The 12,515-nt window shown below is 39.7% G+C and overlaps 2 protein-coding genes across 2 annotated transcripts in view; both read right to left on the minus strand.

Moving 5' to 3' along the window:
• raver2 (ribonucleoprotein, PTB-binding 2) overlaps positions 1-3,112 on the minus strand; it is a 90,373-nt gene extending 87,261 nt beyond the window's left edge. The window contains exon 1 of the mRNA XM_073852549.1: positions 2,861-3,112. Within this exon, the coding sequence (XP_073708650.1) occupies positions 2,861-3,112 (252 nt within the window). The remainder of the gene's footprint in view (positions 1-2,860) is intronic.
• Positions 3,113-10,833: 7,721 nt separating this feature from the next.
• cachd1 (cache domain containing 1) overlaps positions 10,834-12,515 on the minus strand; it is a 65,902-nt gene continuing 64,220 nt past the window's right edge. The window contains exon 26 of the mRNA XM_073851649.1: positions 10,834-12,254. Coding sequence (XP_073707750.1) covers positions 12,007-12,254 — 248 coding nt within the window. The 3' untranslated portion in view covers positions 10,834-12,006. The remainder of the gene's footprint in view (positions 12,255-12,515) is intronic.

Raw genomic sequence — 12,515 nt, forward strand, 5'->3', positions numbered from 1 at the left:
AAGTGAAAAGAAAGAAGTGTTCAATAAATAGGTAATAAATAATAAATTTGGAGGAGCCTTTTTTGAATGGTTTTCTGTTGGCACTGGCAGTGAGCGTTTTGCGCTCTGTTTATGCGCCCCCGCGGTGCCTCGCGTTTTCGCCGCCTGCTGCGCCTCGCATTTTTGCAGGAGCGCTCTGAGCGCCTGAAGTTCAAAAAAAAAAAAAAAAAAAAAAATCAACTCTGAGCGGAAAAACGCCCAACGTCATTCACGTTCTTTTCCATTGTCCAATCGAATGAATGGAGACGCGGGTCTTCTGTTGTGATGGCGAAAGTTTACCGTCGCTTAAAAAGTCCGGAGACTGCAAGAAATGGAGGAGAAACATTTGGTGTCTATCGTGGGTAATCAGGAGCTGTATTATTTAGGGTTTCTGCTAATATGACAGTTTACTTAACAGCAAAAAACTAAGATTTTAGAGTGTTCGCGCTATGATCCTTTGATTTGACTGACAGGACAGCTGTTTTGGTCGTTGCTTAGCAAAAAAGGCAGTGCTGTGCGCCTCGCGTTTTTAGAACTAAAAGACGCGTTCTGTGTTTTTATTTAAACCTATAAGTTCGTCTGTCAGTTGGAAGGCAGTTTTGGTCGCTTTATTAAAAGTTGTTGCTGTGTGCAGTGTGTAAAATAAAATAAAAATTGTTTTACCCTCCTGCTGACTATAATGTCGTGCATCTTTCAACCCATTCACACACACACACATAGGCCTAGATGATTCGACTATCGGTCGACTATAGAAAGATTCGAAAATTCTGATTCGACTATGAAAATTCATAGTCGGGGACAGCCCTAGAGTACATTTGTTTCAGGATTCTTTAATGAATAGAAAGACCAAATAAATGCAGGCTTGGTGAGCAGATGTATGTAAATAAAGAATGTACCACCTATATTGTTTGTGACCAAAAAGTTATATAGCCTAACAGAATATTACCATTTTATTAATATCATGATAAAATTTTTGCTTATATCGCCCACTCCATCTGTTAGGGTGCATGTTGTGTTGAGTATTCAGAGACAGCACACACTTCCATACCCCACTGCTGAACATCTGCTACTGACGCCTAAACCAACCAACAACAAACCTGTGGAAGAGTGGACAGAGCTAAACAGTGGGGAGGGAATGAGATCACCCAAAATATGCTGTCACCTGACAAACAGCCAATCAGCAGAGTTAATTTATGACATTTCTCCTACCCAAACCTGTGACCGACCTGCTCCTAAATTATTCAGCATAAGGAGCAGAGTGATTGTGTATGAATAAGGGGCACAGACAGAAAGAGAGACCGAACGGCTTTGCCTGACATGTGTTCTCAGTGATAAGCCGCTACTCTGTGACCTGATCACAGCGGCGGTCTGCACCTGACACTCTTCTCCAAACTGTTACTCGCTGTCGTGCTGTCTAAGGTTATAGGTGCCCGTAATACAACATGCAGCATAGGCTTAGTCATAAGGATTAAACATTTTAATCAAAACCCATGCTATTGCATGGGATACTCCCCACAACCTAACCCAAAAGTTAATGTTTTGTCCATTGTAAAAGTGCAAACATACAGTGCAGTGTCATCTGTTCAGCACATACTGACAATTAGATATTAACTGCATTCATCTCCTCTCTGAGCTGGGGAAATATTACACCTCCCTCAAGGACCCAGGTATCCGACATGTTTACTGGCATTAATAATGTGGGAAAAACTCTGTAGGAAATGCCATCGGCAGCAGCCACCTCAGCTCGTTGAATATGAAAATCTCCCACTCAGAGTTCAGCTCACCGCTGTGCTGTTCTCCCTGCCTGAACGCCCTCAGCCGGATCTCAGTCAGTCTGTCTGTCTCCATGAGCAAACATGCCTGCAGACAACATCTTACCACAACCAGCAAATGCATAAGAGCCGCCGCACGGAGGAAACATTAATAAGCACGCAGATAAACAAGTCGTACTCTAAATTAAGAGTTATAACAAAGAACGATTAGCAAAGTATAACAAAACATAAAATACACAACTATAACATAAAAGAGAATCCATTAGGGCTTATAAAAACGAAACTCGTTGCGGTTTTATAGTGAGTGTTAACATACACAATTAATTACCAGTTACACGGAACATATGTTTGGCTGTATATTAGTTAATGGACGAGTGTTTGAGTCGCATTTATGAGGTTGACGGAGTACATTAGACGAAAAGGCTGATAAACGCTGAACTAGAGACGGTGAGCGGCTCGTTTTCAGCGGAACTCAGCTGTACAGACGGAGCGTCCGTTCATTCAAAGCTGCCGTCGGGCTGTTATTTTACTGCATATTTTCCACGTATTTGTTTTCGTTTCACTTCAGTGGTGGTTTACAAAAGAAATTGCTGTTATTTTAAGGCTGATAACGCTTTGGGTAGTGCGCAAACAGTTAAACCGACAGGTTTTCCTGATGGTGAACGTAAAAGTTTCAGCACTGATCTATCCATTCATCTCTTTCAAGGTCACTTAAATTAAACTGTTTACGTTTACTTAGGCGATGCCTAATATCCGCGTTTTAAACTAATCATTGTTTTAATTTAACTTTCTTGTAACTGATGTGTTTGGCATTTTATGTAGGATATTTTTTTATTTTTGGATGAAACATATTTATCATAGCGGTCGTAACGTTACGCGGTGTGCTTAATCGGTTTATACATGTTTAGATGCAAACTCATGGAATAATAAAACTTGTTTATGTATCTTGACTAACAAACTAACAACAATAGTTAAAATGCTAAGAAAAGCTGTTGAAAAGCTCTTTTGTCCCATGAACTAGTGAGACGGTAACTTTCACCTGTCAGGCTGATGTATGTAAATCTCTCTACCTGGTTGGTTGTATCCTGTGGCAGGTTCTTAATAAGGATCTTCCTCCTGTTGCTCAGCTCTCTTCGAGTTTTCTCCAGCCGTTTCTCGATCTCCTCGGGATCAAGTTCCGGTAGATCTCTGAGGATGGTGATCCCCTCGGATGCTGCGTCCTCATCCTGTCGGCTCGCGGGGCTGTCGGACTCCGGGTGAGGTGAATTTTCCCGCTTTATCCCGTGCACGCTCGGCGGCTGGATGGATGAAGCGGCCGCCATTTTGAAGCGCTCGGTGGAAAGTGAGTCGGAGAGAGCGGATAGGTGGGCGTCTGTGCTTTGAGTCAAACCCATCGACGGCACTCTTGAAAGTAAGTGTGGATGAGCCCCAGCACAGTACAGCTGGCGACCTCCACCGATGGAAAACTAAACACGTTCTGACTATTAGTCTCTGTTCCCCTTCTTAACAGGACAGTAGCATAAAAAAAAAAAAAAAAAAAAACATCTATGTCATATAAATGTACGAAAGCAACAATAAATAATAATACAATTATGAAACATTTAATATATTTATTAGAACATTATTAAGCAATATATGTATATCTAGTACTAATTTATTTTTGAAAATCTTTTAAAGATCCTGTCACAATTTCAACAAAATTTGTTGGCAGAAAAAAGTTCATTGTTTATTGTCAGTAGCATAGAATGGGGGAACATGTGAAAGCTGCTAAATCATATAGAGAAGGACTTAGTAAGCATGAAACAGCACAATATTTTGCCAAAATATTGTGGAGCTAAGGTAATAGGTGGTAAAAATACATACCAACAGTTTTTTGCACTCTTCTCCATTATTTGTTATAACTTTTGGCAGCCTATAGTACTCCAAATATTTCTCCCGGTCTAACCGATTAGTACAGCCCAAAACATGACAATAATCGACCATTTTCAGCAGCAATATTTAGCAAAATATGCGAGTTTTGTTCGGTTCAGTGACATTGTTTACATTCAGTGCCACCAATATGGCTGATTGATGATGCTTCTTAAAAACACTCTGTGCGACTGGTGATTTTGTGTGAGAATGAAAGATTTACCCATGCCGATTTCACAACTGGGTACTCAATTCAACGCATTGACACATTGATCCATTGCTACACAACTGACGTTCACATGCAAAACTGCCAGTGGAGTGGATTCATATTAAAATGGCTGGAATTCAGCTGCAAAATTTCACCGAGCTATGGTAAATGGGACGGCATTCGTATCCTGATATTCCGTACAACAGCAGGCTATTTTTCTAAAAATAGTTCCAAAAGAAGCAGAGCGTTATCGCTTGCTAAATCGGTATTTCAAATTTTCACTTGTATTTGTATAACTTGGGGCTGCCCCCTAATAGTCAACTGACCATTAGTCGACGAGAAAAAGGCTTGGTCACCCAAAATTTTATTAGTCGCTTAGTTGCAGGAAAAAAAATTCACAGGAAGAGGCTAAGTCACGCAGTCCGTGTACAATAACAAAACATTGCACTTTTGTAAAATAATGAAAGCAAACAAGATGCGTTTTCTGCCGTCTCTGTGAACTTGAGCGCGAAACTCCTAAACTATGTGTATACTTACAGACATGAAAAACATATCTATAGAGAGTAAATGTCTACATTCAATTGAACCAGTTCAAATGGAAAACAAATATTCTCAGATTATGTAATCCATATGAAACATGCATAGGTGCGCATCCACACTGCGAAGATGACAAGTCAGTGTCGCCGACTTCATCTCTTAAGCCAAAACAAAGAAAACACTAGTTTATCAATGAATTACTAAAATGTTAATGCAGCCTCCTCACTGTTCCATTTTAATTACTTCTGCTGGCGTGCTGTGGCAAGCTTTATGGGTGCGCTTGAGCGCTTATTAGGCTATGTAGGCAACTAAAAGCTCATTTAGATTTAAATGGTTTATTAATAAACATGCGACTAATAGTCAACTAAGGCTTAAAATTAATGACTACTAGTCAACCTGAAAAAGTCTTTAGCCGAGGGCAGCCTTAGTATAACTGTTTGTGTTTTTGTGTTCCAGACAGACTGTTAGTCTGTTCCGTAGTGGCGATTTTTTAAGTGAGCCTTTTTGTTGTTACATCCTTATGCCAGTAGGTGGGGACAAGTGACTCTTCATTGAATCATTCACTCAACCGATTTGCTGGTTAGTTAACTAAACACCACTGATGTGTGTTGCTCAGAGGTGCACAAGATTTCTCCTGCTTGCTTTCGGAACTATTTTCATTTACGGAGCAAACATCGTAGCTATCAATAATGTGTCTAAAAACTTACGCTTTACATCTTAAATAAACTGTATGGACAAGTTGACATTTATAGCTCAGTAATCATTTAGTCTGTATACGTGGAGAAATAGTGTATGGCAGAAACATCTGAAGGCATGCCTGGAGAAAATCATGCATGCCTGACAGATCTTTTGACTCGTTATACACTGGCTCTGGTGTGGAATGAATGACTTATGCCGTCTCTCGTGGGTGTGCTAAATGCCATCTCCTGGCAGACTCCATCACAGGAGTCCTTATAATGTCCCTGAATGAACGCTTTCAGTTTCAGCAGCTACACATCCCACATCAACAATATTTACAGATGATTGCATTTGACTCTTTAAGAATGGGGATAGCACATTATTTTCAGTTTTGGGATTTTTTCTTCAACATGAGAACAATTACAACAATCAAATTACTGTTATTATTTAGCGTAAGAATTTCTTTGCAATTTTGGAGGTGTCCGTTTAAATCACAAAAAATACGAGAATGTAAAATATAGCAGGGAAAACCACCACTGCAATTCTTTATAAATACGAATGTCAGTTTAATATCCAATCCATCATTGCACATGGATGATTTTCCACCATCACTAGTCTAGGCCTATATGGGACGTTCCAGATAGACCCTTACATGTATGTCATATGCGTTCATCAAGAATTACCTGAACATGAACTAAAGCAGTGATTCAGCGCGTCTCTAAGTGGGAGTGAGAGAAAAGACCAGAATATTTCAATGGCTCAGAAAAGTAGCGCGTGGGCGCTCGAGCGAGTGCTGGAGCGGGCAGAGCGCGCATCTGGGACGCGCGTGTGTTTATGTAAAGGGGTGATGGAAACCTTGAACTCCTCACCGCGAGCAGCGCTGATTGCGTAGTGTGCGTGGGCGGCAGTATCCGAGTCATAATGTGTGTGTGTTGTCCCAAGCATCGTGAATCCACGGGCGATTTATTCATTTATTCGCGACTGTCTGATTTCGCAAATGATGCATACATATGTATTATTGAGAGGTAAACACTGTAAACCTGGACAGAAGAACGAGAACAATGAGTAATTAAACTGAACGATTTGCACAATTCACAGAATACCTTTGCCTTGCGGTAATGACAGAATAAGAAACATTTGAGAAGCTGGAAACTTGAGCAACTGGTTTTCTCAAAAGGTTTGATTAGCGATGTTCGATCGGTAAACGAATGATTATTTCAAATCTAATTTTTGAGTCTAAACGAATTGCCGAATCAACCGGAGTCTTAAAGGAATAGTTCACTTCCAGAACAAAAATTGCAGATAATTTACTTTCACCCCTTGTCATCCAAGATGTTCATGTCTTTCTTTTTCTTCAGTCGATAAGAAATTATGTGTCTTGAGGTAAACATTTCAGGATTTGTCTCCATATAATGGACTTCAATGGTGCCCCCAAGTTTGAACTTCCAAAATGCAGTTTAAATGCTGCTTCCAAGGGCTTTAAACGATCCCAGCTGAGAAAGAAGGGTCTTATCTAGCAAAACAATCAGTCATTTTCAAAACAAACGGACAATTTATATACTTTTTAACCTTTAATGCTTGTCTTGTCCATGTCTGCGTGAACTGTTTTTTTCTGGTTCAAGACAGTTAGGCTATGTCGAAAAAAATTCCCCTCTTGTTTTCTTCCCCAACTTCAAAATCATCCTTCATTGCTGCATAAGTACTGACCCAGTGTTTACAAAGTGAACCTGTAAAGAAGATCAAAGGGCCTTTACAAAAAAAAGGTGAAACAGCGATGTAGGACGAATTTTTAAGTTGAAGAAGAAAACGAGATGGGAGTTTTTCGACATACTCTAACTGTATTGAGTACACAGACTACACATGCGCATCGCAGAGATGAGACAAGACGAGCCTTTAAGGTTAAAAAGTAGGGATGCACCGATACGAATCGGCCGATCATGCTTGCGCGTTTTGTCAGTAAAGCCGGTTCTGTAATCAGCGGTAAATGCCATCAGGTTCTGTAATCAGCGGTAAATGCCATCAGGTGCGTGATTTCACGTTGAGCCGTATATACTACACACAGCCGTTGTTTACCGACGAGCTGCGCAAATCAATGTTCATTATCAGTGTGAATGTGCGCAGCTCGTCAGTGAACAACGGCTGTGTGTAGTATATACGGCTCAACGTGAAATCACGCACCTGATGGCATTTACTGCTGATTACAGAACCGGCTTTACTGACAAAACGCGCAAGTGATCGGCCGATACGGATCGGTGCATCCCTATTAAAAAGTATATAAATTGTCAATTTGTTTCGAAAAATGACAGATCGTTTCGCTAGATAAGATCTTTCTTCCTCGGCTGGGATCGTTTAGAGCCAGTTCAAACTTTCGGGCACCATTGAAGTCCACTATATGGAGATAATTTCCTGAAACATTTTCCTCAAGAAACATACTTTTTTTTTTTTTTACAACTGAAGAAAGAGAGACATGAACATCTTGGATGACAAAGGAGTGAGTAAATTATTTGGAAGTGAACTTATCCTTTAATGAGCCGAGAACTAAATAATGAGTTATGAGGATTTGACTGATATGAGTTGTTTTAATTGTAACCGAACTGAACACATGAAAGTAGCCTAAACACCGTTATGAAAAAACCCAAATAAAAAGGAAAAATATGCTTTTTGGAACATAGAGCACATAATATCAGGGTTTTATCAAGGTTTTCACAACAAAACACGGCCAAAAGTTTTGCTAGTCAAAACTAGCCCAAAAGTACCCCAATCGCATTTTGAGGGGGGGTCCCACGGTAAATATTCCGTTCCGGCGGGTAAAATACACGTTTCTTTGGCAGGATTCCCCTGGTAAAATTAGCATTCCAGGAGCTAAATATACTGGGGGTGCATCAACCCGCAAACATGAAAAACAATCCACTGCAACAGTGTTAAAGTAGCCCAATTCCGTTGGAAAACTGCACACTTGTCAAGACATCATAATATGCTGTGCCAGGTGACTACATGTGATGCCGTTTTTTACATCAGGTCACAAGTATCCACCTTATTTTTTGTGTTAGGAGTGGGTGCAGCCATTTTTAGTGGTCTGGCTTCCGGTCTCATCCGCACCCAGCTATTTTTAGCTGTACAAAACAGCTTTGCTGCTTGATATTGCTAATTGGTGTCTTACCATATTATTTTAGTGTATTATATTAAATATGAACACTGGTTTGTAGCGCAAACAGTTTTATAGTTTACTGCATGTTGTTATTCTTCTCGGTATTTAACTATAGTGGATAATGAACTGAAAGTCTCGCCCATAGGCTTACTTCGGGATTGGAGAATAGTGGATAGACTTATCATTTTGAACCGGCTCTTTGAATCAGTCTGTTCAAAAGAACCGATTTGCAAAAATGATGCGGTCTCTCCCATGGCCCCAATTTAACAGAAGTGCTCCAGTTTTCTGCCAACCCCACTGTACGTTCACACCTCGTGTTTCGGTTAAAATTATCCATCAAGGATCAGCGGTGCCGTAACACCTTAATGACCTTGTAAGCAAATCCCAGGAAGCAGCAGCTTGCGAGGAATGCCCTGCACGTCACATGACCTTATTTGCCCATTATGTGTGTGACCGTGACAAAAATTATAAATGTAGGTCAGTAATGGGCTGATGATGTCATAATGGAACAGGCTTATGTTTTTTTCCTGCCCTGTAAATCCCACTGTTTTGCCTCATTTACACTGACAGCCTATGCACTGATATTAAAAAAAAAATAAAAAGAGTCAGTATACAGTTAATGTACAGTTGAGGTCAAAAGTTTACATACACCTTGCAGAATCTGTCAAATGTTAACTATTTTACCAAAATAAGAGGGATCATACAAAATGCATGTAAAGATATGTCCGATAAAAGATGTTTTCATACAGAAAATAATAGTTGAATTTATAAAAATTACCATGTTCAAAAGTGATTATTAATACTGTGTTGTTACATGAATGATCCACAGCTGTTTGTTTTTTTTAGTTCATGAGTCACTTGTTTGTCCTGAACAGTTAAACTGCCCGCTGTTCTTCTGAAAAATCCTTCAGGTCCCACAAATTCTTTGGTTTTCCGCCTTTTTGTGAACCCTTTCCAACAACTGTATGATTTTGAGATCCATCTTTTCACACTGAGGAGAACTGAGGGACTCATATGCAACTATTACAGAAAGTTCAAACGCTCACTGATGCTCCAGAAGGAAAAACGATGCATTAAGAGCCAGGGGTGTCCACTTTTGAACAGAATATGTTTGTTTTTTTTTTGTTTTTTTTGCCCAAATATCATATATTATTTTTTTAGTATTGTCCTTCAGAAGTTACAAAAGATACTTACATGTTCCCAGAGGACAAAATAAGTTAAATTTACCCTGATTGTCAAAATAATACATAGTGTCTCCTTCTGAAAAACGAGTGAGCGTTTGAACCTTTTGTGATCGTTGCATATGAGTCCCACAGTTGTCCTCAGTGTGAAAAGATGGATCTCAAAATAATACAGTCAATTTCGGGAAGGGTTCAAATACACAAAAATACTGAAAAACCAAAGAATTTGTGGGACCTGAAGGATTTTCCTGAAGAACAGTGGGCAGTTTAACTGTTCAGGACAAACATAGGACTCATGAACAACTATTACTAAAAAAAAAAAAAAAACAGCTGTGAATTATTTAGTATTAAGAATCAAGTGTATGTAAACTTTTGAACGGGGTAATTTTTAATAAATTCAACTATTATTTTCTCTTGTGGATTATATGAAAACATCTTTTATGTGAAATCTCTTATTCACATAAAAGAAACTCAACTGTACCATAGAGAAGTAATGGCACACTTTCATGCAAATATATTACCATAAGAGAAAGCTGTAACACTGCTAACAAACAATTGAGTACTAATATTTAGACGACACCAGGGCTAGTTAATCAAATTCATTTTAACTTTGGCAATAGCATTAAATGTTTAGTATGGCCAAGACTTCCAAGGCATGTGCCTACACAGAAATTGATTTATTCACTATCCCCACCCTGAAAAATATTCACTGGAGTAAAAAGTGTGACATCTAGCCCACAATCCTCATGGGGTGGTTGAATTATGAGCTCACTCTCAAATCTCTGTACTGAAATGTACTGAAATGACTTGTTCCGTAAACACTTTAATGAAGATAATATGACATCTTTTTATATGATGCTAAATGCATGTATAAACAAAAACACCATTTTCTGTGCAATTATCGCTTATGTTGGAATCACAGCAGATCCCGTATAAAGACCAGACTGATCGCAGTCACATTCAAAGTAGAACGATTCATCACATTCACCCTGCAATAGATCTAAATATCAACTTTAAAGTGTTATATGACCAAAATAAGAATGATAGCTGCACACAGACTGAACTTTAAGCACATAAAATATGATTCATAGATGTGATTCAGCAGTCTCTAAGGTATACTTGCTTGAAACTGTCACCGCAACAGATTGAGGCTGAAATTTCACAGGGACATGCCTGGACTGAACTAATGTACCAGACTTCTGTATCATAATGTGTGAAAAGTTGTGTTTTGCTTATGTGTTTGATTACTTGACTCATGATGATAAAGTAAAATCATAAAGCTATTCAATAGCTTCCCCACCCCGCCCAAATTTTGAATGTAATTTAACAGCATATGCCAAAAAACTCAAACACTGACCAAATAAAACACATCTGACGAGGATAAAAGGTTTGTAGTGTATGACACATTTATAGCTACTTTGTTAAACTTTAGATGTATATACATGGTATATCATTTCATTCTGAAAACAATAGACACAATCCCTCTAAAATCATAGGAGCACAATGTCTACAAGTCAGTAGACAAGCAGTTGAGTAAAAGTGCACATGGGTTTAGAAGGATCTGAAAAATATCATGGCATTCCATCAATACTGACTAATGACTTAAAAAACGACAACATTATTGGAGACGATCCGTCTGCGCCATCACACATCCATCACATTCACACACAATTACGTACACAAGCACCAACACACGCACACTCTGTTCCTGTCTCTCTCTCTCTCTCGTACACCAAATGTAAAATAATCGGCCAGACAGAAATACAACGAGAGCTTATACACACAGTGGCAGGACTGAGCATAGTCTCTCTCCCAGTCATCTTTAAAATATTTCAAATATCCCACACTGGGTTTGTGGCCCAGAACACCTTGGTCACATTGCACAGTGTCTTGAGATTCACCATCATCTCACACCGTCAAAAAAAACAAAAACAAAAAAACAAAGAGTGACAGCTTCTAAGAATGTGCCACATTTTCATGTCTCCTTGATGTGCAGCGCAGGCATTTGTGTCTATTGTTCCTTGAAATGTTTTGTTTACTTTCCACACAAGAAATTCTCATGGCATGCGTATGACTCAAATTTGCCATGAATCAAATCCTTCAAGGCTGCTTTGCAGTCTAGAGGAGAAAACCTGTGCTGGGTCCTAAAATGGGCTCCTTAGGCCTGCTAGAAACCTGACAAACTCAGTCAGTTCATTTCATTTCCATTCGTTATCGCCATCTCCACTTCTGTTAAATAAATAGTAGAAAAATAATCCTTTCATCTTCATTGGAAAAACAAAAAGAGGAAAAAAAAAAAACTTAAGGAGCTTTGTATCGTACTGTATGCACCTGCCAAATCCACTCCTCATCAACCTCTACAGAGGTCAAATGTTTGCCCCCATGGTCAACTAATCACCTCTGACTGCCGACAGCAGATTCCCAGGGAGAGTTTGGAGTTAAGTTTCTCTCCTCGTTTTTGGAGGATGCAGGGCCTGAATGGAGGTGGGTGGATGAAGTTAGCAGTGGCATCAAAGGCAGGGTTGGCGGTTGGTTTGGGGTCACGGGTGGGTAGGATCAGCACTCGGCATCCACGCTGTGCACGGTGACGGCAGCCTGGAGATGATGTGTGTGCAAGTGCAGGGGGTGGTGCGTGTGGGGGTGCCGATAGGGGTGGAACTTGTGGCTGAGAAGAGCCGCTGTCTGTGGAGGCGTGTCCAGGTCGAGGTCTTCGTCGTGATTGCCCACATCGACGCCCGCAGATAGAGGATCATTGTTGCAGGGCGGGTTCTCGCTGTCCTCCTGAGGGCTCATTGTGCTGTAGCCTACATATAAATAGACAAGGAATCACGATCAATGTTTTCAGAATTCAGAAATCTCTAAAACAACATCTGAAGAGAGATTTTCAGCTGATAATGGACATTTGAACCTAGTTGTGTCTCTGTGTCATTTTGTAGAAACTGCTGATGGAAACTTGATGGAAATATGATCCCTTAAAAAATAACTTCACTTCCAGAACAAAAATTTACAGATAATTTACTCGCCCCCTTGTCATCTAAGATGTTCATGTCTTTCTTTCTTCAGTC

This window comes from Garra rufa, chromosome 12 (assembly GCF_049309525.1).
Source record: "Garra rufa chromosome 12, GarRuf1.0, whole genome shotgun sequence".
NCBI classification, from domain to species: domain Eukaryota; kingdom Metazoa; phylum Chordata; class Actinopteri; order Cypriniformes; family Cyprinidae; genus Garra; species Garra rufa.